Source organism: Mustela erminea, chromosome 1 (genome assembly GCF_009829155.1).
Source record: "Mustela erminea isolate mMusErm1 chromosome 1, mMusErm1.Pri, whole genome shotgun sequence".
NCBI lineage: Eukaryota > Metazoa > Chordata > Mammalia > Carnivora > Mustelidae > Mustela > Mustela erminea.
In genome coordinates, this window is record NC_045614.1 from 63,916,936 (window position 1) to 63,943,302 (window position 26,367).

Sequence of the window (26,367 nt, forward strand, 5' to 3'; positions counted from 1 at the left end):
CAGATGAGAAATCTGAGGCCTAGGTAAGTTAGTACGTGCTGGGACTCAAAAGCCTGACCCCCAAACCCATATTCTGCTGCACTCCATAGATGGGCTGTATTTATTTTGTCAGTGTTTTCTTTTTCCCATTTAGAAAGGTGTATCAGAAACCAGATTCTTAATTGTATTTAACTAAATTAACAAAAAAACAGGTCCTTGGGAATCCCTTTGGAGATTAGCTATTTTGAATTAAGTGGTATTTGAGGAATATTTTGCTGCACTGTTTGCGGAACAATCACTACAGCCAATATTTAATTAAAATACCTTGTATATATTGGTTATTTTTTCTTCTAGGGCCATTAAAACTTTTTTAACTAAAAAATTTTTAATTTTATTAATTAAAAAAATTTCACTGTATCCTGATGAACAGTTTTAGTTAAACATAAAATGTAGTCATTTGTTTTGGTCACCATATGAAAATGTAGTAAGGTCAGTAAGGAAAACTTTATTTTAATATGACTGCTATCTTCATCTTCCTTTTCCTGTTTTTTCTTTTTTTTTTCTTTTTTTTCCCCATCGACTGGAAAAGAAAGATCAGTTCTCCTGCCTGATGTGATAAGCATGTTTTGGCAAACTGATGCACGACTAACCAGTTTTTGCTGAAACCCTCCTGTGCAGATGTGTGTCCATATGACTTTGTATTTCCGCCCATATCTAACTGCTGGTTTCCAAGCTTTACTGCTCCCTTGTCTTTTAAGGCCTTATCTTTGTTTATTTGAATTAGGTACACTCTGCTGCCTCTTTCACTTGCTCTTTTTCTGTGCCATTCTTTCCCTTGCTACCCTGTCTAAAACCAGGCCCTAGAGAAACAGAAAGAATACATTGCCTGCCTTAGGAATGAGCGCGATACGCTCAGAGAAGAGCTGGCTGACCTGAAGGAGACAGTGAAGACAGGAGAGGTACGTTAGCTTTAGCCCGGAGTTCAAGTCCCTCACTGCTTTATTCTTCCTTCCTTTCATCCTGTTATCTTTCCCAGCCTGAAGACATCCCAGCGTTCACTCTTCAGTGCAGATTTGGTAGGTTTCAGTTATTTCTTCTACGGACCTATATTCCGTGTAATTAGTTCTAACCCAGTGTTACCTGTGGCAGACATATTGATGCAGGGTCACCTCACAGAGCATACTACTGCTTCCGTGTTGGCCATGTTTTGTGATGGTGGCTTTTTTCCTTTTCCACAGAAACGTGGCTTGGTTATAATCCCTGATGGCACTCCCAATGGGGATGTCAATCATGAACCAGTGGTGGGAGCCATCACCGTGGTGTCTCAGGAGGCTGCTCAGGTCTTGGAGTCTGCAGGAGAGGGTCCACTAGGTAAGACACTGGCTGCTGCTCTGTCGGCTTGGATTTACTGTCCTCTTAGACTTCCGGCTTACTCATATCCCATCTTGGAAAACAAAAACAACACAAAGTCTATCTGAGGTTTATCTAAATTCTTAACAGGAAGAAATCTGGGCACAGAGTCTTTAGGCATCCTTGAACTTGGGAAACCAGCATTTGGGTCATTGTATGGCCTCTTCATGGAAACACTGTTGGTGTAAACACATTGCTTTTTTACTTAAATACAAACCTTCCGGGAAGAGATAATCCAGCATATGCATCCCAAGGAACCTGTGGGCTGGTAGGGGACTTCCCAAGTGTGATTTAAGTTTCTTTTTCCTGGAGAGTCTAGTTTTATGCTTTGTTACTTATCCCAGGGTTGCAGTGCCACCGCATTTCTTAAGGCAAGAAACAGGTGACCAAGAAGTCAGAGGAGTGTTTTTTTCTAGAGCAAGGCTTCTGAGCCTCTTAACATCTAAGTGTCTTAAATTTAAGCCTTTGAGACTTTAATAACACCTCTCCCAGGAAACCACGCAGATGCTCATCCATTGGCTCTACTAAGAATTCAGCTCTAGAGGAAGGAAAGTGGCACAGATACTCCATTAACACCAGCTCACGTTTTTTTTTTCCTTTTGTTTTCATAATGTGTAGGTTTTCTAGAGGACTGGGACCTTTTCAGAGTTAGTAAACACATTCTCTGAGGCACAGAATTGCAGAGACAGATCACTTTTATAGGACAGAGGCTGTGGGCAGGGCAGTGGGAGCCGCTGTAGAGAATGCGGAGTGTGTGGCTGGAGGCAGCCCAGGGCTTCCTCTGCTTGTTGGGAAGGTACTGGGAAGCCAGCACTTAACATTTGGCCGTGACCCTAGTTGATTGGAGGAGGCTCTGGCTCAGCGCTGACTGCTGCTTTTACTCATCTCTGGCCCCTCTCAGTCCAAGGGCCTTGTTTTAATGGCGTGCTTGGGAAGCAGCAGCTCAACCCCCAGGCCAGGAGTGAGCCCTAGCAATCCTGCTGCCACGCCTCAGATTAGCCCTTGACTACTTGAAACTCGGAGTTTCCCCATTTCCCCTCACTAGTCTCTGAGGGCCTTTGCTTCTTCAGCATTGTCCTCCCATTTTCCCTGTTCCAGCCTCCCCATCCAGGACCTCTTGTACCCCTTCTGTCTTCTCTCCCAGATTTTATTTGCTCCTGTGAGGCTTAAACCTTGGAGCACCCTGCATTCGAGTTGTCTGTCTGCTTGTGAAAACATGTTTGAAACAAGGAAGTGATCTTTGTACTTTGGTTTGTCTTTCAGTGGAAATTCACTGCCCTTGGGAGCAAATGTATTTAGTGCCTTGATAGCTATTTTTTGTATGGAAATATGTGTTGAATAATTAAGTATTTTTCCTTAGCACTGAATTTAAGCCTTCATTTCTTTTGATATTGAGAGCTATAAGTTACCAGATTTTTGCTGTTTCTGAATTTCAAGAATGATTTTTAATTGTTTCTGTACTATATCCTCACAAATTTAGTTTACAACCTTTTCCATTTGTTTTAGATGTCAGGCTACGAAAACTTGCTGGAGAAAAGGAAGAGCTACTATCACAGGTAAAGGCATTCTTCTCACTGGAAGATAATGTTAATTTAATGGACTAAATAAATCACATGGCAAAGCATTAGCAAATTAAAATGTATGCAAGAAAGAGATGCACTTATTTCAAACATCAGTATTCAAGATTTGAAGATTGAATTCAAGATTTGAAGGACAAAAAGATAAATTCATATTTTGCCTTTTTGTTGTTTCCTGTTCTTAAAAAAATTATGAGACGTGGAGTTTAGGAGTTAAATAGCTCTACAAAGCTTCTTGTAAAGACAGAAGTTTCCTGCTCTGCCTCCTCACCTTTACCCTGACCATGCTGATTGGTTCAGCAGATTCTTTCCATGTGTACTGTTCTCGTGTATTTCTCTCCCACACGCTCATGTTGCTTCTTGATAGTTCTGTTTTGGGCACTGTCTGTTGACATCTCTCTGTGCAAGAGAACCATCTAGCCTTCTGTCCCCAGCAGCATGCACACCCTTCCCATCTCCGGTCCCAGCAAAGGCACAGCGTGCATCCCATCGGCATGTGTCACTGGGACTTGTAAGCAGTTGTTATGGAGCCCCGCAACGTTCCATAGCTGCCTTCCCTCTTCATCACAGCTCCCGCTCCCCCAGAGTTAATACTGCGGCTTTTCTTTTACTCTGCTTGGTTTCCTGTGTATTTATGACTTGCGTCGCTGCTGCGTCTGCAGCGGTAGTTGAATCTGCTCTTAGAGATTGCGGTGCACCAAGTATTCTCTCTGTTCTGCTTGCTGGTTCTTGGATCATCAGACCTGGCCCCCTGGGAACTTCATGGCCTGTTCCCTCCACGCCCAGCTGGGCTGTCTTTTGTCCCCGCCTAGGGTTTCCTCTGCCTGTGGTTGAGGTTGGAGTCCCTTTTAGCAATGCTGTAGGCCTTCCTCCTTTTTCATTCATTCTGTTTTTGGTACATCCCCCAGTAACTTCCTGAGAAAAGGATATATAGGCTGTAAATTTTTCATAACTTTGGAGGCCTCAAAATGTCTTCATTTTACCCTGTTACTTGATTACAGTTTGGTTAGAGAATTCTTGGAATTTTTCCTTCTTCTTCTTCTTCTTTTTTTGTTTTTTTAAAGAAGTTGCTTCATTGTCTTCTGGCTTCCAGTATGGAAGCCAACATGTTGAAGATTTCAAGGGCATTCTGATTTTTCATCTTTGGTATGTGACTTCTTCCCTTCTTTAGTGGCTTATATCATACTTTCTCCTTCCTGTTTGGAGGTTTCACAGTGATGTGGTTTGGAGTTGTCTGCATGTTTTGGGCCCCTGTCAATTCTCAGAATTTCTATCCTTAAATCCTGGGAAACTTTTTTGACTGTTTTTCTCCCTTCCCATAATCTGTTATCTCTTTTTGAAACTCCTGTTCAGTCATTCGAATGTTGAATGAGATGCCACTCTTTAACAGGCTCCATTCTAGACGTTTGGCATATTTCCATGAACTACTCAGCTAAATAATCCCTGCACTAGGAGACAGATCTTACATTCTAGTAGGAGGAAACCAGACAGTAAATAATAGATGGAATGAATATGTAAGTTATATGGTATGTTCGAAGTTTGTGTGACCGCACTTACTGTATGTGTTTCTCTAGCCACATTTAGTGGCCATAGGTGCAGGCGTGGGTGGGCAGAGTTGGATTTTACCCAGGAGTGTAATTAAGCAGAGGAGGTGAGGGCATATGGAGGAGAGTATTGATAATGATGACCCCAAAGATGAAGTGGGTAATGAGGCTAATGGGTAATCCAGGAAGATGTCAAGGCCCAGTGGAAAGATGGGAAATATCAGTGGGATTGAAGGACTGGGATTTGGGTTCCTGAGAGAGGGAGCGGGAAAGACCAGGAGTAGAGGTTGGAGAAAAGATAATGGGACTAACTCATGCAGGGACTGCACTTAATCAAGTGGGAGAATCCAGTATATGACTATGGGAGAATAGTGATGGCAAGATCCTTGGAGAGGAGGTGTTCCAGAAACTGCCATCGGTCATAGGAGAAATTCTCTATGTAGGTGGATCTTTAAATTGCTCAGGCTATACTTGAGGGAGCATAAATCAGGAGCTAAGTGGTGAAGGAGTAGGGCGATGGCAGTGATGAGGGGTGGTTGGTATGTGGAATCAGAGGGGAGGAGGTCAGGAAGTAGGGATTTTAGGGAGCACCGATGGAGAATAGTTGGGCAGCAGCACAAAAAGCAGGTCATGTGTTCTGTTCTCAGGCCCAGTGGTAGGAGGGCTCTGGGAGAAATCACCAGAAGGTCAGAGCGCTGCAGAGTGAACAGGCTTCTCAGGGGAGAGTGGATTTCTGCTAACACACTAGATAAAGGGACCATTCAGAGAAGAGACTGAGGATGAGGGGAAATGGTAATCCAGATTTTTAGGCATTGGGAAGGGTTAGAAGGTGCAGATGGGGGTGACAGCTGTACAGAGCCCTTCAGGGAAGAGTGTAAGAGGATGACTATTTTTGAGATGGACATAATGATACTGGGGATAATGAAGAACTAGTCCTGGTTCACTCAAGGGAGATGTTGAAAGGGTGGAGGTGTCTGGGAAGCATGGGTTCCCTCCCAGTGCAGAGCTCACCCTTTCCCCACTGGGGATATGGCCCACTTAGTCCTAGTGCCCAGGCTTCCCTTTGACCACTGTTGATGGGGTACCAACTAGGGAAGCCCCCTTAACTCTGAGCATCACACTCACCCTTGACCCTTGATGATGAAGGGCAAAGGTGGCCTGGGAAGGCTTGGTCTTGGTCACAGAGGCAGTTCCCCCTTGTAGTTCTGAGCTGCAGTGCTCCCCAAACTCTCCTGGTAAGAGTTGTAGTCATTCGGGGGAAAAATGGCTCTGATTTCTGAAGGAAGGGGCAGTAGACCTCTGGGATCAGCACTTTTTTTGTTTCTCTCCTGTTTGTCCATCCCTTTTGATCTCTTTTGCTCTACTTTAAAAAGATTTTCTCAACTTCATCTTTGAAAACTTCTATTGGCTTTATGTTTCTCTTTGTTTTCCAGATGTAGATATTTTTACTTACCTCAGAGGATATTGACAGTTTGTCACTGTTCTCTGTTGTTTCCTTCCATCTGCATAGTTTATTTCCTAACTAATGCTGTTTGGCCCTAAGTTTCAGGGCCGGCGGGGACTAAAACCCTGATGGGCAGCTTTGAGCATATGTAAGGCTGATGTGGCTCGGTGTTTTGTTGGGAAATTTTGATGTGGGTATGTTGGTCTTTACCTTAGACTAGGCAGACAGTTCTACAGGGAGACATCTCCCAGGACTCTGCATCCACGGAGCAGTGTTGCTGGCAGGATCCTGGGGATTGAGGTCGGACTGGGGGCCTTAGCATCATTACGTGTCTGTTCATCTGATCTTGTTTTCCGTGTGTGCAGGCTCCTGTCTCCACTGGGCCTTGTCTGTTCCCAAACCTGAATCCCTTCACATTTGATTCATTATCAGTTTCTTCAGTTTATAAATTAAAAACCCTTGTAGCCTTGTTAAGGTATAACTGGTATAGAATAAGCTGCTCATACCTAGGGTGTACAAATGTCCTACCGTATTCGTTTCTGAGGGCGGCCCCTACAAAGTACCACAGAGGTAGCTTAGAGGAATGGAAGTGTCTGTCTACACAGTTTTGGAGATTTAGCAAGTGCCCACGGTCGGGTGACAGCAGTGGCAGTGCCTTCTGAGGCCTGTGAAGGGCCGTCTGTCCCACACTTCTCTCTGGCTCCTGGCACTTTGCTGGCAGTTTGTGGCATTCCTTGGCTTGTGGATAGCATTCTGTGTCTTCACATCGTCGTCCCTCTGTACGTGCCTATCTCTCTGTATGGCACCAGTCATACTGGATCAGGGGCACACCCCATTCTAGTATGGTTTCATCTCAGCTCAACTAAATGCATCTTCACTGACTCCATTTACAAATGAGTTTACATCCTGAGGTACTGGGAGTTAGAACCTCAACATATGAATTTTGTAAGGACACAAGTCAACCCGTAACAATACTCACGAAACCATGACCACAGTCAAAATGGTGAAAATATTCATAACCCCTCCAAAGTTTCAGTGTCCCTTGGTAAGCCTTCTTTCCTCAGCCTTCCTCTCTCCCCCTGTCCAGGCAACCACTATTCTGCTTTCTGTCACTGTGGATTAGTTTCCATTTTGTGAGGTTTATATAATTGGAATTACATAGTATGTCCTCTTCCTTTGTCTGGAATCTTCTACACAGTGTACTTATTTTGAGATTCAGCTGTGTTGCACCTATTGGTAGTGCTTTCCCCTTGCTGGGTAGATGTGCCGTAGTTTGTTCAGCCTCCTGTTGATAGATATTTGGATCATTTCCAGTTTGGAGCTGTTATGAATAAACTACTATAAATATCCTTTATTTTGGGTAAAATAAGGTAGATCACCTGTAAAGCCAAACTAAAAAATACGTTTCCAACTGTTTCTGTATACAGAAGGTTTTCTAAATATTTAACCTAATATTTAAGTGTTCATACTTAATACTTAATATTTTAATTAAATTTAATTTTAGTATTTAATTGAATTCAATGTTTAACATTTAAGTTTCCTAAATATTTAGCCTAGGATATTTACCCCAATTTTAAGACAAAACACAAACACCTAACTGCCTGTGGAATTTTATTAAAAACGGAATTGAATAAAAGTAGTGAAAAACGCTGAAAAGATCTGCTGTTCCACCAGCCTACACACAACATCAAATAGGGCTGTTTTGATTGGGACACCTGGTCCTGGAGCTCACTCCTTCTGGATGTTCCCAGTTTGTCGCTAGCGCATCTGGCCCCGTGGCCCCGTGGTAGGCACTCAGGTTCTGGGCGGATGACTTGTGTGGCCAAGGACCCACTGTGTCCTGTGGATCTCGTGATGGCCCTCTCTTTCTGCTTCAGATCCGAAGGCTGAAGCTGCAGCTGGAGGAGGAGCGGCAGAAGTGCTCTCGGAGTGAGGGCTCGGCAGCAGACATGGCGGGGGTGCACAATGGTTCTGACCTGCAGTTCATCGAGATGCAGAGTAGGTACCATGGCCAGGCCAGCGCCACTCCGTGGGGAGGCTGCCCGTCTCCCACGTGCATCTCTGGGGGAGCCATGTTACAAAGATGGCTTAATCCTTGGCAAGTCCAGAGTGTAGTCCTGATCTCAGTGGTCTGGCCGGGGAGAGCCTTCTGGCAGTCTCTGCACTTCAGGGAATGGAGTAAGAGAGGACTGGGTTAGTGCTCTTACCCTTCTGTGCAGTGATTTCTAGAGACATTTTGGAAATAGTGTCCTCCTGGCGCTGTCCTCTTCCACACCTGGGTCAACTGTCAGCTCCCATACAGCACCTTTCCCAATGATATTTTTCTTGTGGAATCTCTCTTGGGTAGTGGGAGGATATATTTGGAACTAACTCATACTAATGTTGAACAGTTTTAGAACTTTGCTGGAAGTTTTCTTATTAACCAAATGAATCCTTATAGATAAGAATTTAAAACAAGGCCAGAGTAAGCCTCTTCAGTTTACCTCATGCAGTTTTTCTCCTTTCTACTTTTGACCCCATGCTGTTTTAAAATGCCTTCTGTGTCCACAGTAATGTAATCTCCATGGTGGGGGGAGGTCAGCAGCCATTCTTATATAGTTTGATGATGTATCATTTGTGGAGAGGGGAGACTTTTTCAATTTTAATTGTGGCTTTTCTGATAAGTTATTTTAAAATATCGGTTATTCCATGGCCTTTTCATCTAAATATTTTTGCATTAGGCTAAATAGAAAAGGCTTCTTGGATTAAAGCTTATTAATACTGTTAATTCTGCCTTTTGAAGTTAGTATCATGTCCTTAATTAGAGATCAGCTGGGACCCTTGTGACTCTTATTGAATATTCTAGAAATATTTTGGCATGGAGGATAGATGAAGATGGGCATGAGGAAAGGCAGGCTGACTAGCTGGGAGGCTGTGAGGATCAGCTGGACCAGTACAGTGGCTACCAACAGTCTTAAAGAAGGGCAGGGAGTAGATTTGAAAGAGATTGGCCTAAAGCAGCAAATTCAAAAGGAGTCACACTGAGGGAGAACGGGCATGCCTTACGTGTGGATGCTTCTAGGGCGGGTGGGCATTATGGAGCTAGTGTCTGGGAAGGACCCAGAGTGAACTGTCGAACGAGGTGGGCTCAGTGGGACCTGATAGACTGGGTTTGGCCGGCAAAGGAAGCCCGGGGATGGAAGCATGGTGTGGTCGAATGGAATTTCATGGCAAGCATGAAAACAGGAAGGAAAGGGAGGTTTGCCACGAGAAGGAAGCAACACATTGTGATAGTAAGTGTCTGGGATGAAGGATTAAAACCAGATCCTGAAGCTTCTGTTTTAGAGCCCAGCAGTAGGAATTCTTGTCTGTCACTGCCAGAGGGGCCTTCAGGGAGACAGTTTTATAGCTCCATTACTTTCCAGGTGACATTAACTACCTGTGAGAAGAATCTCTGCCTGAAGATTATATAAGTAGTTATAACCTCAATGATGTGGAAAAGCAGAAAGGTTCTTAAGTTAGATGGCTTAGATTTGGTTTATCTCCTATAGGCCTTATGATTCCTACCCTATAATCATTTCAGGTGATTTTTGTGAAATTTGGTTTGCTGGAGTGAATTTTCAAATTTCTTGTTTTAAATGACTTCTTAGGTCAGAAGTACAACTAATGATTTAGAAGTCTACCCATCACATTATCACAATGTTACTGAAAAGCATTTCTTTGAGCAAATGTTTATTAAGCACAGGCCCAAAGCCCTTGGTGAGATACAGAGGTAGACTAAGGATGGCAGAGCCATGGCCCCTCTCCTCAGGTACACAGTGTTTAGAAGGCATGATCATCTTAGAAAAGCCATTAAAAACATGACAGGGAAGGTGAAGTTATAGGAGACCAAGTAGAGGCATGCTGAGGACATGAGTCAGAGGTGGGCAAGGAAGGGTCCTCGAGGTATGGCAGCAGAAGGGAGCCTGGAAGGAAGGAAGGTGAGAGAAACTGGAGGCTCCTGGGGGAAGGGCGGCACATAAGGTTGTCGGGGGCCACTGATGCATTGACAGGGCTCTCCTCAGTGGTCAGCCTCCCCACACCATAGCATAAAGAGTCACATTTTCTTCCAACTCCCTGGTCCAAGGGATGCTGGGATCAGGTGTTAGAGCTTCTGGCAAGAGAGCCATTCTGGAGTCCAGGCTGCAGAGGTGCTGTGGCCACCCCGTGGGCATTTGCGTTCGTCTCCTTCCACTTTACTGTCCCCTCCTGGGCTGCAGAGGTTGTCACTGCCTGAGGTCACAGCTGCTGACAGGTGATTGACTGTTCTCTTCTCTTCTAGGAGATGCCAATAGACAAATTAGTGAATATAAATTTAAGCTTTCAAAGGCAGAACAGGATATAACCACATTGGAGCAGAGTGTAAGTACTATGTTTAGCACGCTACCAAGTGATTAACACTCCCTTTGCAACTTCCTGCATCTGAGTGGCCAATTCCAGGGGTACCCAGCTTTCCTTGGGCTGTCTCTGTAGTGGGGTCTCTGTAAAAGCTCTCAAAGTAGAAAAACCAGCAGAGAAAACCTGGCAGGACACTTCAACCTTTTGTTAGTTGTAAAAATGCGCAAGACTATAGTATAATTGTTTTTTCCAGATTATTTCAAGAGACTTTAGGAAGACTGTAGCTTGAAAATCCCTTATTGCACTTTTCAGAAAGTCCAAATGCTTTTCCATTTAGTGAATCTTGTCCTGCAATGTTAATTTGGCACTTAAATAATATGTTCATCATAAACTTAACATGGGAAATTGACTCTGTAATGACTCTCCAGCTGTAATCCTCTCCAGGGACATTTCTTGATCTATAAATAGCCGTGGGGTTCTGAGAGGCCCTATGACTCACCATGAGGAGATGACTTGGGATTTGTAATGATGCTGTGTTTCCATGTGGCTGCGAGAAAGGGGCTCCCGGTGCTCACTAGCAGAGGCTCGTGTTCTCTTGTTGACAGATCAGCCGGCTCGAGGGCCAGGTGCTGAGGTATAAGACCGCCGCGGAGAATGCTGAGAAGGTGGAGGATGAACTGAAGGCGGAAAAGAGGAAGCTACAGCGAGAGGTACCTGCTGTTGCATGCTTAAAGAAAAGATCCTTTGCTGCCTGAGGAACTGAATCCTGGGTCCAAGTCTTAAGGGAATAGCAATGGAGGCTCTTCCTCTTTGGTGTTGGTTTTTGACCTGCACAGTGACTGCCATTTACTTTTAGGCTTTGGTCAATTAGAAACTAAGAGAAAGGACAGGTCTCCCTTCTGTTGTAGAGCTGGTCTGTCTCCCCACCTGCTGTCTGCCCTTCCTGGGATTGAGGCTCAGTGTCCCTGCTGGGCACTGCCAGCTGGCAGAAGAGAGCTGAGGCCACGGGGTGCCATGCAAGGCTGAGCTGGCAGCACTTCTGTTCTTGGGTGGGGGGGCATGGTGGAGGGTGCTCAGGTGGCACTGGGGTTCACGTATGACCATGTGAAGTGACCTGGCTCTCCCTGTCTGCAGTTACGAACAGCACTGGACAAGATTGAGGAGATGGAGATGACCAACAGCCACCTGGCCAAGCGGCTGGAGAAGATGAAGGCCAACAGGACAGCACTTCTGGCCCAGCAGTAGGAGGCTACCCTCTGGTCCGGGTGCTGCTCCTGGGGCCCCTCCCAGAGGGACTGACTTTTTGTCCATTGACACAGACCCCCTTCAGTACTGTTTGAGTTTTGTCATTTAAATAGCCACCTTTGTATTTTATAATTTATGAGAGAATGGAACAGGTTTGAATCTTCATGAATGAACACTTTGGATTTCGTTTGTAGTTTGATTCTAGACTAAGAACTGGTCCATGCTGTTTTTATTTTTTATTTCCATAATTTTAGAATCAAGTTTACTCACCACTTTTCCCCAACTGTCTCAGTGACTGGGCACTCGGAGGCCTTGGCACGGGTTCCGGAGGACAGCAACTCTGTGAGTGCCCAATGAGATAACTCGGCTGGAGACCTCGGAAAACACAAGTGCCTTCTCCACGGTGCAATTCAGACTAAAGTCATCTCCAGCGGTCAAAAGACACTTACCCTTGATTTCAGATAGCATTTATATTTTAGTGAAGAACCAAGTTCACAGGTGGGGAATATATGTTTCACTCAAATTTCTATGTTTGGAGGAAAAAGCCTTTTTTTGTAAAATATTTAAATTTATATAAGAAAATGTTAGAAAAAGATATGGGGAGTGTATATAAAACTTGCTTTGTTGCATGTGGCCGGGCAAGTCCAAAGCCTAACACTCTTAAAGTAAGAGCAGGGCCCTTCGTCTTCAACATCAGCTGTGCTGTATCTCATGTAAAGTATCTCATCTGCTGCTGCTTTGTGGAATGGAACCTCAGACAAGCCCGGCAGGGTGGGGGGAGCAGGCAGGCAGGAGGTCGGCCTGAAGACTCTATTAAAACGCACCCTCTTGCTGACCACAGCTGGCTACCGACACATTCATTTTTGTTAGAGGAGCTTTTAAAACACCTCAGGGCAGCCACAGCCACGCCTCTGATCTTGCCCCTCTGCTTTTGTCTCCTCCCCAAGAAGAACAATCGGGATATAGCTTTTTAAGAATCCAGTCAGTTTCATCTTTAAAGGCACCCAGTTCAAGGGGCTTTTATCATCAAATGTGGCTACTCTGCAGGCTTTGTGATTCGCTTTTGCCCTCAGAATCAAGGTGGGTTTATGGAGATGGTGGCTGTATCTTCAGAACCAAGGCTGGGAGAAGTCTAGTGAATTAAAGGCACATGAGATAAATAAAGCTGACTTGAAACTAGATGCTACAGCTAACTTGAATGTGAAGAAAATCTCTACAAATTACCCCCTTCTTCAGAGCAATGAGCCTTTTAATTTTAAAATACGAAACCACTGTCCTGAATGGAGGGGATTTCCTATAGTCCTACCAGTAATCACCCATGTGGGAAATGGGGGAGAGGGGAAGAGGGTGAGGTCCTGGAGTCAGGCTGGGGGCTGCTCAGCCTGTGCCCCACTGGGCTCACCGAGCCCCACTACTGAGCCACCCTTTGACTTTTTTGAAGTTCTATGTGGTAGAACCTGACCTTGCCCCTTTTGTGGTACAACAAATTTGTCTCCTGTTGTCCTGGTCTCTTCCAAAGGGAATGGCTCCATGTCTTCATTAGGTAGAGTTCCCTGTTCTTTCTCATGGAACATTCTTCACTGAGTCTTGTAATCTGGATTGTACCTCAGTACTGTGGGTGTTCTTCCTCCCCGTGCTCAATGCACATTTCTGTTAATGCAGGCTAGTGTTAAGGCAGCTTATTGTAATGACACCTACAGCTTAAGTTTGTAATTTTATGTCATCCTTCAGACAAGAATAACTAGAACTTTATCTTAAGCTGGTAGGATTCAGATCCATTAACAAAGGGGGCTCACTGAAGATGCATACCAGTTACAAACTCTGTAAGGACTGCTGTCTTCTCGCAAGTTTTTTTTCATTACAAATTAATTAGCTTTGGTTAGGTACATAGTAACAGATTATCAATTCAGCTTTCTCCATATTCAGTGTCACCAGAGCCTCTTACATGTTCGGCACCTCTTTCCAAAGGCATATGGACCAATGTAATTGATACCTGCTGATATCAGAAATTAGAATACCAAAGACTCAAACCAGAGCGAGATCTATAAAATCTCCAAGGCCTTTTCAGAATTCTTTTCAGATGCCCAGAGGGCTTTCAAACGACTTTTGGATTCTTCAACACAATCAGGTATACTGTAGGTGAAAATGGATCTAGAAAACCTTTCAAGTGTAGTGAAATTAAATCAATCATGTTAGGACACATTTGACAATTTATTTCTGGTCACTCCACCGAGCGTGAAAGAGTGCTACTAGTTAGAGGGCAAATGGGAGTCGTCAACTGTAAGACCTACCCTCATCAGGACACAAGGCAAGAACCGCACAGCCCAGAGTCCACAAGTGAGTGTGGTTAGCACCTCTCGAAGACTTTGTACAGATCGGGCAGGTTAGCAAGCTGTAGGATATTTCCATCTTCTGTGAAATGTCTAGGAGGCAGAAGATGTGAGCGGAAGGCTTTATAGACAACGTGTTCCACAGTCCGCTTCCAGGGGTTTGCAGAGGAGCCGGACACTTCCCCCTGGAAAAGATGTGTTAGAGGTCACAAGCCTCCCTATTTGGCCCACTCACATCCCAGCATTTGTGGTTTCCCGGTTGACCTGTACTGGACCTGGATGTCTTGCTCATTACAATCTGTTTTTCTAATGCTGGTGAGACATCCCTCTTCTCAATCTTTCAGGGATCCTACAGCCCCAAATGTTGAGAGGTGACAACAGGAAGAGAAGTCAGAGACTTTCTCCCATGGAACTTTGTTTCCATTCGGGAGGAACTGTGGATTGTAGCAGGGTCTAATGTAATATCTGATCCGGACTATGATGGACTAGGATGTTCAGTAGGAAGTGCAGTCACCCAAGCCCTTTCTGTGTACAGAAAGGTCTGTAAGAAAAGCTAGGGATCTGACCTTAGTACTGCCCTGTTCTGGCAGAGCAGTGGTCAGATTAAATGGGCCAAAGCTAAACAAGCGTGGGGAGACTGGGGGCTGTGTGCTGTAGGGCTAACGACAGGAGACGAGGGCTCACTAGCCCTGGGTCATCCAGCTTGGCCTCCCAGCTCTCACTGTGACAGCTTGTGCTTTCACGTTTGACAGGTACTGGGATAATTCTAGAGGGACCTTCCAAACCAGCAGAAGGAAGCAGAATTCATGAATAAAAGCTGACCATTATGTTTAAACCTTATGTGCAGTGAAATCCTAGGAATTCAGAGGTAGCAAGTTTCATTTCCTAAACGTTGTTATGAGAGCCCAGCCCCTTCCCGGGTGCTACTGTGCGTCACTACAGTACCTGCTGGCCCGAGAGGGTCGACTCCTCAGATACGTACTGCTTCCGAATGGAGTAAAACATAGCACATTCTTTACTGAGGCTTTCAAAACATTCCTTCTCTTCATCCCAGTTCACCTAGTCAAAGAGAGAATTTAGTACCTCAGCATAGGTACTTGCTGAATGAAAATGAAACACATTTCATTTCCAAGTCAAGGTCACAGACTACTTAAAGCTTTTTACATGTAAAATTTTAGGCATTAAATCTGTAAACTGGAACTGCTGAGTACTGCTGGGGTAGGGTGGGGTAAGGGGGGGCCGTCAAGCTGTGTTACCCTTTCCATCATTCCATGTGAAGGTGTGGCCCCATGCCCTCTCCCCCAAGCCCACACGCAGGTACCCCCATATTAAAAACAGCCTGACCACTTGCCTCCGTGGCTAGTCGAAGAATGAAGATAGGCAGACCCTCCAAAGGAGGCACATAGTTGTCGATCAGCAGGGGTAATCCAGTCAGGTTCCCTTCCTGGTTGTGAAGAAAAGGCCACGAGAAGGAGACAAGAAATAAACTGTTACAGTTTAATCAAGTTCCTTTTCCCCAGTGCTCCCTCCAGGTCTTATCCACATGCCCACACTTCGGGCGACCAGGTGCTTGACTTAGCTGGGCACCAGGGGTGGGAGAGCAAAGCACTTAAAAAGCTTTTTGTACTGACATGAAGCAGAACAACTACTTTTTTCAATATGCTCACCAATTAAAGAATACAGAGATATGGAAAGCCCCAAAGTTTAAGCATAAGAGGAAGAAACAAAGCAAGTGGCCTGGCATCATCTCATTAATGTGGCCTGTAGGGACTGTGGAATTCAGCTCTCTCTTGTCGGGGTCCTTCACCCTGGGAACAGGAATGGGCATGACTGGATGAGAAAAAGGTGGTGTAACCTAGACATGAAAATAGGGGGTGAGGATGTAAATAGATGTCTCGTGCTGCTTCTCACAAGGGTGGGTGGCCTTCTCACCCTGACTGAGGACCAACTACAGAACTTGGCTATTACGTGAGGAATACAACAGAGGAATACAATGGCTGTTACACACCTCATCGATTTCCAAAGAGAAATAGTCTGTGAGCATCTCAGCCTTCTTCTTCAGAAACTCAACAATGTACTCGGCAAGTCCTTCTTTGGGACCATCTTCCTCCGTCCAGCCACTCTCAGGACTATCCAAGGCTAGCATGGCCAGGTCAAACAGTGGTGCTGGCTCCTAGAACAAAGACCACGTTAACAGTCCCTCCAAGTGAAGCCTGAATTCCTTCCCACAAAACTACCACAGGCACACCTTGGAGGTACTGGTTTGGTTCCAGACTGCTATGTAAAGGAGTATCACGTATAGTGAGTCAAATGAATTTTCTGGTTTCCCAGTGCACATAAAAGTTAGATTTACACACATATATCCTATTTATGAAATACAAAATAGATTATATCTAAAAAAACAATGCACATAACTAAAACTTCTCAGCTGCAATCATCAAGACAGCATGGTACTGGCATATACACAGACACATAGACCAATGGAACAGAACAGAGAGCCCAGAAATGGACACTCAACTCTGTGGTCAACTAATCTACAAAGCAGGAAAGAATGTCCAATGGGAAAAAAAGTCACTTCAATAAATGGTGCTGGGAAAATTGGGCAGCCACATGCAGAAGAATGAAATTGGACCATCTTCTTACACCACGCACAAAAATAGACCCAAATGGATGAAAGACCTAAATGTGAGACAGGAATCCATCAAAATCCTCAAGGAGAACACAGGCAACCTTTTCAACCTTGGCCACGGCAACTACTTGCTAGACCCCTCTCCAAAGGCAACGGAAACAAAGGCAAAAATGAACTTTTGGAATTTCATTAAGATAAAAGCATTTGCACAGCAAAGGAAAGTATCAACAAAACCAAAAGACAACTGGCAGAACTGGGAGAAGATATTTGCAAACAATGTAACAGATGAAAGGTTAGTATCCAAAATCTATAAAGAATTTACCAAACTCAACACCCAAAGAACAAATAATCCAATCAAGAAATAGGCAGAGGGGGCACCTGGGTGGCTCAGTTGTTAAGCATCTGCCTTTGGCTCAGGTCATGATCCCAGGGTCCTGGGATCGAGCCCCGCATCGGGCTCCCTGCTCCGCAGGAAGTCTGCTTCTCCCTCTCCCACTCCCCCTACGTCTATTCCCTCTCTTGCTGTGTCTTTCTCTGTCAAATAAATAAATAAAATCTTTAGGGAAAAAAAAAAGAAGAAATAGGCAGAGGACATGAACAGACATTTCTGCAAAGAAGACATCCAGATGGCCAAACACACACATGAAAAAGTGCTCCACATTACTCAGCATCAGGGAAATAGAAATCAAAACCACAATGAGATACCACCTCACACCAGTCAGAATGGCTAAAATTAACAAGTCAGGAAATGACAGATGCTGGTGAAGATGCAGAGAAAGGGGAAACCTCCTACACTGCTGGTGAGAATGCAAGCTGGTGCAGCCACTCTGGAAAACAGTATGAAGGTTCCTCAAAAAGTTGAAAACAGAGCTACCCTATGACCCAGCAATTTCATTGCTCAGTATTTAGCCCAAAGATAACAAATGAAATGGTCCAAAGGGGCACCTGCACCCCAATGTTGATAGCAGCAAGGTCCACAACAGCCAAACTATGGAAAAAGCCCAGATGTCCACTGACAGATGAATGGCTAAAGAAGATGTGGTGTATATATATACAATGGAATATTACTCAGCCATCAAAAAACCTGAAATCTTGCCATTTGCAACTACGTGGATGGAACTGGACTATGCTAAAATAAGTCAATCAAAGAAAGACAATTATGATCTTACTGATATACAGAGTTTAAGAATCAAGGCAGAGGATCATAAGGGGAAGAGAGGAAAAAATGGAACAAGATGAAATAAGAGAGGGAGACAAACGTAGGAAACATGAAACAGAGGGTTGCTGGAGGGGGTAGGTGGAGAGATGGGGTAACTGGATGATGGACACTGGAGAGGGTACGTGTTGTAATGAGCACTGGGTGTTAAATAAGACTGATAATCCACAGACCTGTGCCCCTGAAACAAACAATACATTAATGTTAATTAATCAAATTTAAATATAAAAAGTGAAGAAGAAAAAAGAAAATGTGTGCTTCTGGAAAAAAAATTACTGCTAAAAAATGCTAACCATCTGAGCTTCCAGTGAATTATTATCACTGATCACAGTTTGTAATTATATACAAATACAATAATAATTTTAAAAAGTTTGAAATATTGCCAGAATTGCCAAAATGTAACACAGAGACATGAAGTAAGTAAATGCTGTCAGAAAGATGGTGCCAAAAGATTTGCTCACTGTAGTGTTGCCACAGACCTTGCATTTGTAGAAATGCAAGGTCTGTGACGTGCAATGAAGCACAGAATAAAATGAGATGTGCCTGTGTGAAAACCACAAAGCCATGTTCATGAAAGCAGCTGAGAAACCCCAAATCTAACATCACTCCCCATCTCCCACAAAGAAAACACTTGAAAATCCACAAGGAAACCTTTTCCTTCTCCTCACTAGTGGCCGTTTGAGCAGAGAGGATATGCCAGCCTGCCAAACAGGTGGGAAGGGGGAGGCCATGTGGAGGCACTGCCCTCCCATGCGCTGATAACGAACGCAAGCGGAGGGGAGAACCAATTCAGTGACATCTCAGGTAAGTCATCTCTTTAGGAAGAAGACTGAAATATACGGTTAAAAATAAGATGTCTTATTTTCTTCCATGCCTCCCCATCTGATGTTACTATGGTCATACATTTTTAACATATAATGTTATACATATAACATGTATGTTACATTATAACATACATGTTATAAACCCACAGAACACTATTCCTATTTTCTCATAATAGAGAAGTCAATGAAAGGACCCAACAGTTTATTAGCACTTAACACCTATATTAGAAAAGAATGACATCAAATCAGTAACCTCAGTTTCTACCTTAAGAAATTTGAAAGAGGAGAGCAAATTAAACCCAAAATAAGTAGAAAGGAAGTAAATTATCAATGGACTAGAAAACAGAAAATCAAAAGAAAAATCAATGATACAAAAAGTTCTTTGAGAGCAATAAAAGTTGGTAAGCTTCTAACCAGACTGATCAGGTTAAAAAGAGGGCGCACATCGCCAATATTAAGAATGAGAGAGGATCTAGACATTAAAAGATTATGAGAAATACTATGAACAACTTCCTGCCAATAAATTAAAAAACTTCAATGGGCAAATTCCTTGAAAGAAACCCAAAGCAAAGCTCTGTCAAGAATAAAAAAGATAATCTGAATAGTTATCTATGAAAGAAACTGAATTTAAAGTTAAAAACCTTCCCATGAGGAAATCTCCAGGCCCAGATGGCTTCACTCACTGATGAATTCTACCAGACATTTAAAGAATAAATTCTATACAATTCTATATAAACTCTTTCAGATGATGGAAAAGGAGAGGATAGACAGCTCCCAACTCATTCTATGAAGCCAGCATTAATGCTGATACCAAAATCAAAGACTATAGGAAAAATAAAAACCAGTATCATTCATGAACATAATGTAGCAACTATAAACAAAATACTGACAAATCAATTTCAGTAATATGTAAAAAAAGTAATACATCATGTACAAGCAGGGTTCATTCCAGGAATGTACAAGATTGGATTTTAAAATGAAAATCAATGAAATTCATTATATTAAGAAATTTAAAAAAGAATATCACGCAATTATCTCTTGACAGATGCAGAAAAGGCATTTGAAAAAACTCAGTATCCATTCCTGAATAAAAGTAACTGTAAGCAAATAAGGAACAGAAGGAAACTTCCTCAACGTCATAAAGGACATCTCATCTCACCTACAGCAAAGAACATACTTTGGAAAGACTAAATGTGTTTCCCCATAAGATCAGCAATAAAAGAAGGATTTCCATGCTCACCACTTCTATTCAACATTGTACTAAGGGTCTAGCCAGTGCAATTAGGCAAGAAAAAGAAAAGCCATCCAGATTGGACAGGAAAAATAAACCTGCCTTTATACACAGAGGGTGTGATTATCCATACAGAAACTGACGGAAATCTGTAAGAAAACTACCGGCACTACTAAATGAGTTTGTCAAGGTTGCAAGGTACAAGATCAATGTACTAAACACTTCGTTTCTATATACTAGCAACAAACAACTGAACATTATTTAAAATGCCATTTATAATAGCATCAAAAATGTGGGATGTTAAGGGATAAATCTAACAAAAGATTTCCTCTCCAATTGTTCTATAGATTCAAGACAATTCCAATGAAAATACCAATTGGCTTTTTTGTAGAGTTACATCAGCTGTACAACGATGATATGAAACTACATAAATAGTCTGATTTTAATTCTAAATTAAAATTAAGCAACGAAAAGGTCTCGGAAAAAATGACCTAATTCTGTCAGCTGGGGTTGGTTGTATTTGGGTCATAGACTTTAGGAAATGTTTATTTCTCTTTTTATCTCTTTATATCTTCTTTCTTAAGTAGGTATGTATTAACCAACATAATAATAAAACTTTGTTTAAGCTGTCTACCAAATAACCGATCAGCCTCATATAAAACTGGGTTATAACTAAAGATCCTTCCATATACAAATCATACAATACAGAAACTATCTTTGGCATATTTAGAAAAACCCAATATACTATAAATCAGATACTGGGGTAGAGCTATTATTTTCAGATATGACTAGGTGTTGGAAGTTTCAGAAGGGAGAAGCAGGAAGTAAACTTACCGAGAGCCTGAGAACACCAAAATTGGCAAAATCATAAATGAGTATCTGGTAGAACAGTTCTTCACTGAAAATAAAAATGAAGTGACTTTAAGGAAACACTGAATCCATGCTTGACAGCTAAGCAGTCAGGACAAATGGGAGAAAGAACCTCTGCAACATGGATGGGAGGCGCTGTGGAGCCTTCCTGACCATCTATAAGATATCCTCCTCCTCTAAGGAGCCGGACCCGCTGTGTGCTCCAGTCAGGGGTCCACATGCGGCTGAGAGCGCTAAGAAATTTTGCTTACTTCTTCTCCACTTACAAAGAATCCTATAAATCACTTTTTTTTTTTTTTTTTTTTAAACAACTCACCATTAAAAATGGTATGGAGTGCATAGGGACGGCAGGAGACTTGCTAAATAATCCCAAGTGGAGACAAGGCCAAATCCGACCACCCGGGTGTTTGGTGTAGGGTGATGCACTGGCTGGCAGCACTGCAGAGCCAGCTGGGAAGTATCCAGCACACTGACCTCCCTACCCAACACGGAGCTCAAATCAATGGTCCTTTAGAGTTCCTAAGCAGTTGGAACCATATAGGTCTGTTTAAAGACTTCTCATTATCAGTCAAAGCAGACAAGGCATCTGCGACACCTGTGTTACGAGGGTGGGAAGCGAGGCACCCAAGTGAGTAGCTGACTTGTCCCGGATCAGAGTTAATAAGGTGGAAAAGGAAGGTGTTGAATTCAGATTCTGTACTCTGAACCTGGTTTTCAATCTGTTTCTTTTACCTTCTCACTGGGAAACCATTCACATCTATTAATATCTGAAATTCTTGGACTAACCTGGCTTTCTGTTTGTAAAATGAAAGAATCTGAACACAATGTGTTTGGAGCCTTGGAAATGTACTACACGTGATGGAAAAGAAGGAGCAAGGGCAGCAGAATTCCCAACACATTAATAAAAGACAACCCCATGCACAAGTCAAAGGATTCTCAAAGCGAAGACAAAGGATCTTGAACAGAGCTGCACCAAAATAGCCCCAAAGGTGTGAGTTCTGAATATCCAGAACTCGTGTGTCATAGTCAGCTCTGGGCTGGGCAGTTTTTTTGTAAGGGAGGAAATTAGTTTTTATCTTGTGTGTACCCACAAGCAACGTATGGCAGCTGCCTTGCCCACAGGTTTGTGGGAAAGGACCCCGCAGTGGCCAGGTAACGTCTAGTAGGTGCAGGGCGGCAGCGCCCTCCCATCTGTACCTAACTGAGAACACATCTGATACAGCTTTTAGACTCCTTAGGAGCTCATCCACCAATGTCTCTGGAGACAACCAATATGTCACTGGCTACGTACTGGGCAAATGGCACGGCTTGTCAATCCCGCTGGCTTGTGTGGTGGTGAGAGTAAGCCTTGGCGACATTCTCTACAGGTCTTCTTTCTCACAGTACTCCGCTGCACACAGCAGGTGCTAGAATTCTCTACCGACACTAAGCCCTCGACCCGTGGTTCCACCACAGTGGTCAACACATACTGAGGACTAAGACTTGCCAAACATCAAGCTTCTCGTGTCATTTCATAACCTCACAAAACCCTGCAAGTTAACTAGTGATTTCCAAATTTGCAGATGAGAAATCTGAGACACAGTTCAGGAGAGTACCTTGCCCACGGTATACAAATGGGAAATGTTTGAGCCTCTGTCTCCAAAGCCTGGGACCTTTCCAAAGAGCTCAGGTCCCTGTCCCTGGCTTTTCATGGCTATGCCTCCAGACCATTGTTGGGGCACCCTGCTGTGTCAGGCACTCACTAGTTTACCTCAGTTTGGTGGTGTTGAGAAGGTATAACTTGGTCTGATGCTGTGCCAAGGCCCACTGCGGATTCACACAGCCCACAAAGGAGTGGTTCTGCAGCATCTCTCGAAGTGCTAGAAGAGAAAGAGCTGGTCAGGAACAGCACCCCACCAACACCCCTTCACAGCCCGAAGCACCGAACCCCAGAGCTAGAGACAACAGATGAGCCACGATGCATGTAGTGTACCTCCTGCTGAAAACACACACAAATGAGGACTAAATTACAACTGATCTTTCAAAATGCCACAAAAACATTGCCCAAAGGTAAAGGAAAACTTTGCCCAAAGATCACACCCTGAGGCAAAGCAGGAAGCTGAAGAAGTACGGCGAGCCCTGAAGTCAGAGTCACGCGAAGGCCCAGAGAAGCCTCAGTCTTCGAGAAGCCTCAGTGATCACCAACGCTAGTTTTTGCAGCCCCTGGGGTATGGAGAATGAAAAACAAAAATGTAAGAATGGTTTGAAATGGGGAGTCTAATAGGAGACCGCTTCCCCAGGATGTGTAGCTGAGACGCCAGGGGCTGTACCAGCAGGCAAAAAGAGGGGAAATCCCCAGGGAAGGGAGCCGAACTGCCCACCCACCTCCAGCCTGGGTGTTGGGGGTAAGGAAAAAAAAAAAAAATCACAGCCCTGAGAACCTGCAACCACGAGCCGGTCCTCACATGCTTTTGCAGCCAGGATTCCGGCTAAGCGCTGCCCAAAACCTTCTATGGAGATTTTAGTTTAACCCTGATTCCAGGGCTGACTGTTGCTCCAGGTCCCTGATAGAATCAAATGCAAATTCTCTGTGGAGAAGTACAGTTTCAGTCCAGGCTTCAAATTATCCCCCACAGATAAAATACCAGGAGCCAGCAGTCAAAAAATTACAAAACACACAAAGAATGCACCAAGAATTAGAATCCAAAAGAAACCACAGGATCTCTGCAAAGGTTCAGAGACTGGAAAATAAGTATGTTCAGTATGCTTAAGAGGGATTAAACAATGAATAAGCAGCAGGAGACTATCAAAAATGATCAAGATCTCCAAAAGAAACCAAATTTCTAAAAATGAAAAATGTAATAATTAAAATTAAAAATCAAGACCGACTTCACAACAGATGAGTCAAAGTTGCCAAGATAATAACTGGTAGGTAGATCTGAAGAAATTATCCAGAATGCAGTGCAGAGACAAAGAGAAGAAAACGACAGAAGCGACCTATGCAACATGGAGGATAATAAATATGTAACTCAAGTTCCAGAAGGGAGAGAGGGCAGGGGGATATGATATTTACAGACTTCAAAGACAAAAATATCTGAGACTATTCCAGAAGTGATGGAAGACACCAAACCTCAGTTCTAGGAAGCCCAGCAAAACCAACACTTGGCATACAGAGATATGGCAGGACGCTAAAGAAACATCTTAAAAACATGCAGAGACAAAAGAGAGATTCCCCATCAAGTAATATAAGACTGATAGCTGGGTTTTCAGCAGTAACACTGAAGGCAAAAATGATAGAACACCTCTGATGCCTTAAGAAAAAGTAACTGTCAATCTGGAACTTTAAACCCAGCAAAAACCACTTTTCAATATGAGGGTGAATTAGACAAAATAAAATGCAGCTGGCCACTTAAGATCTTAGAAAAGGTTCTTCTTCAGGCAGACCACGAACGATCCAAGGGAAAGAACTATGAGCAAATAATACTTGTTAAATCCAAATGTGCTGACAATAACAAGGAACTGTGGCACACTCTGATAGCCACATAAAAACCACGAATCTAATACCATGCACCAAAGATGAATTTCAAGAGCACTAGGGATTTATGTATGAACATTTTAGGAAACAATATAAGACTATGTCTTCAATTATCCTAGAGTTATTTTAAAAGCCAATCTGTAAAGAACAATTCATAAAATCTGCCTATGTTAAATCTAAGAATTTCTGTTCATGAAACAAGTATTTGTTTAAAAAGAAGAAGAAGAAGAAGAAAATGGGTAAGTCCTAAACTGGGGGAGGATGTTTTCATGTAGCTGATTATTATCTGGAATATATGAAGAACTCCTCAAATCCATTCAAAAAGACCAAGAACCCAAGAGAAAAATGGGCAAAAAACTAGAAGAGGCACTTAACAGAAGAGGAAATAAATTTAGGTAATCAGGGAGATGCAAATAAAACCACTATTAGCTACCATTTCACAAACACCAAACTGGTATAAAGTCCCACAAATGTTGGAGAGAAAGCGAACAAATGCGACTTCTATACACTGTTGGAGGGACCAACAATGGCTACATTTATCACCCCTTTGAAAAACAATTCATCATCTTATGACCCAGCAGGAGCTCTGCTGAGTATATACCCACAGCCAAGCTTCCCAACCAGTGTTCCAAGCTCTTGAATCTCTCAGGGCCAAGATCATCCTCAGATGGCATATGAAGAGAGCACGGATGAGGCCCTTATTAGTCCAAATGTCTTTCAACAGCAGAATGAATGAAGAAATGTGCAGTAATGGTCACCAAGTGGAATCTACTACACAGGGAGAGGAAACCAGAGCTATATGTAGTAAGACGGATGAATCCTAGGAACAGAATGTGTGTGTATGTGATATAGGGGTGTGTGTGTGTGTGTGTATATAAAATATGTTTATATATATATCTACATGCATAAATACACACACACACACACACACACAAAGCACCTTACAGTATGATTCCATTTATGTAAAATTTAAAATTTGCAAACTGAACAATTTTTTTAGGGCTACAAATACGGGTGATAAAGCTATATTAAAAAGAAATAATAATCATAAAATGTAAGATAGTGGTTGCCTCTAAGGGAGAAGGGAAATGGATAGTTTAGGGAAGAAGCATCTAAGAGCTTCAAAGGTGACAAACCCCACAATGCTCTATCTCTTAAGCAGGTGTTCACGTGTTTTTTTGTGTAGATCCTATGCATGTATTTCATAAATATGATTTTTAAATTTACCAATATATCTCTGTGTGTGTGTGTGTGTGTGTGTGTCTGTAAGTAAAAATACTACCACCATAAAGGAGGGTGGAGGAAGAGGGTCTGGAGACCACAGGGAAGGGTCTGGGGACAGCAATAAGCCTGTATACCACAGTTTCATTATCCTTTTTTAGCTTAAGCACCACAAGTGAATTCTCATATTGTTACGTAAGTTTGTAACACTCTCTGTCCCCCCAACCCCCAATAAAAAGAGGCTTATTTTCTTCATTTATAGAATGAAATGTTCCCCTCTGTTCCCACTAGAAACTCAATGTCTCTACAGGATGTACTGCGTAGGCGGAAAATGATTATTTTAAAAGCTGGAGAACATCGAATAATCTTGAATAATGAGTAATGAGGCACTGGAGGAAAGAGAAAGCAGTGTAATCCACTAAAAAAAGGGCCAGAGATTTTTCCACAGATTTTCCATGGAACCCTCTGCCGCAGCCTAGCTACCGAGGTGCAGCCCTGCCAGCTTGGGCAGGGGAGGGAGGAAGTGGCTGCTGGTTCAGAGTGGGGCTGCCACAGTCGTTCCTTCATGCAGGCGGGCCTCTTCTTCCCTGGGCTTCGGGAGGCTACTTGGACCTCTTCATGACTTCTCATCAGGATCTCTCTTGCACCCGTCCTCTATCTCCACAGCATCAGAAGTCTGTGGGCACGTCCCTGCCATTTTGCCAGCAACAGAATGGGACAAGATCCTTCTGTACTTCAAAGCCACACCATGCAGCAGAGTTCTTGATGGAGGCCCTGGGTCTCACTCAGGAGCAAGTAAAGCTAAACCCAAGGAAGTGCGACAGATCCTCTAGTTCTTCATGGCCTCATGCGGAGTAGGAGCTCGGTGCCAAGCTGGACTGCTTTACAGAAACCCCCATGTGCATGGCCTCTGGCTGTCGTCAGAGATGATCCAGAAGCCGTCCCCAGCAGGTCTCACCCTATGCTTGGCTGATGTG

At 43.3% G+C, this 26,367-nt stretch overlaps 2 protein-coding genes across 42 annotated transcripts in view; one reads left to right on the plus strand and one right to left on the minus strand.

Annotated features, from left to right (window-relative positions):
- LRRFIP2 (LRR binding FLII interacting protein 2) overlaps positions 1-12,395 on the plus strand; it is a 107,617-nt gene extending 95,222 nt beyond the window's left edge. For 28 of the 33 annotated variants that reach the window (XM_032356043.1, XM_032356495.1, XM_032357278.1 and 25 more), the window contains 7 exons: positions 837-938; positions 1,218-1,350; positions 2,896-2,945; positions 7,832-7,952; positions 10,255-10,334; positions 10,916-11,020; positions 11,445-12,395. In XM_032356043.1, the coding sequence (XP_032211934.1) occupies positions 837-938; positions 1,218-1,350; positions 2,896-2,945; positions 7,832-7,952; positions 10,255-10,334; positions 10,916-11,020; positions 11,445-11,555 (702 nt within the window). In that variant the 3' untranslated portion in view covers positions 11,556-12,395. The remainder of the gene's footprint in view (positions 1-836; positions 939-1,217; positions 1,351-2,895; positions 2,946-7,831; positions 7,953-10,254; positions 10,335-10,915; positions 11,021-11,444) is intronic. The other 5 variants (XM_032357798.1, XM_032358544.1, XM_032358628.1 and 2 more) reach the window with 3 other exon arrangements.
- The window catches only part of MLH1 (mutL homolog 1), a 56,205-nt gene continuing 39,486 nt past the window's right edge, over positions 9,649-26,367 (minus strand). For 5 of the 9 annotated variants that reach the window (XM_032355611.1, XM_032355686.1, XM_032355367.1 and 2 more), the window contains 6 exons: positions 22,406-22,514; positions 20,620-20,683; positions 15,894-16,058; positions 15,237-15,329; positions 14,831-14,944; positions 13,748-14,070 (listed from right to left, as the gene is read on the minus strand). In XM_032355611.1, coding sequence (XP_032211502.1) covers positions 13,903-14,070; positions 14,831-14,944; positions 15,237-15,329; positions 15,894-16,058; positions 20,620-20,683; positions 22,406-22,514 — 713 coding nt within the window. In that variant the 3' untranslated portion in view covers positions 13,748-13,902. Of the gene's footprint in view, positions 10,251-13,747; positions 14,071-14,830; positions 14,945-15,236; positions 15,330-15,893; positions 16,059-20,619; positions 20,684-22,405; positions 22,515-26,367 lie in introns of those variants that run through there. The other 4 variants (XR_004288669.1, XR_004288663.1, XM_032355852.1 and 1 more) reach the window with 4 other exon arrangements.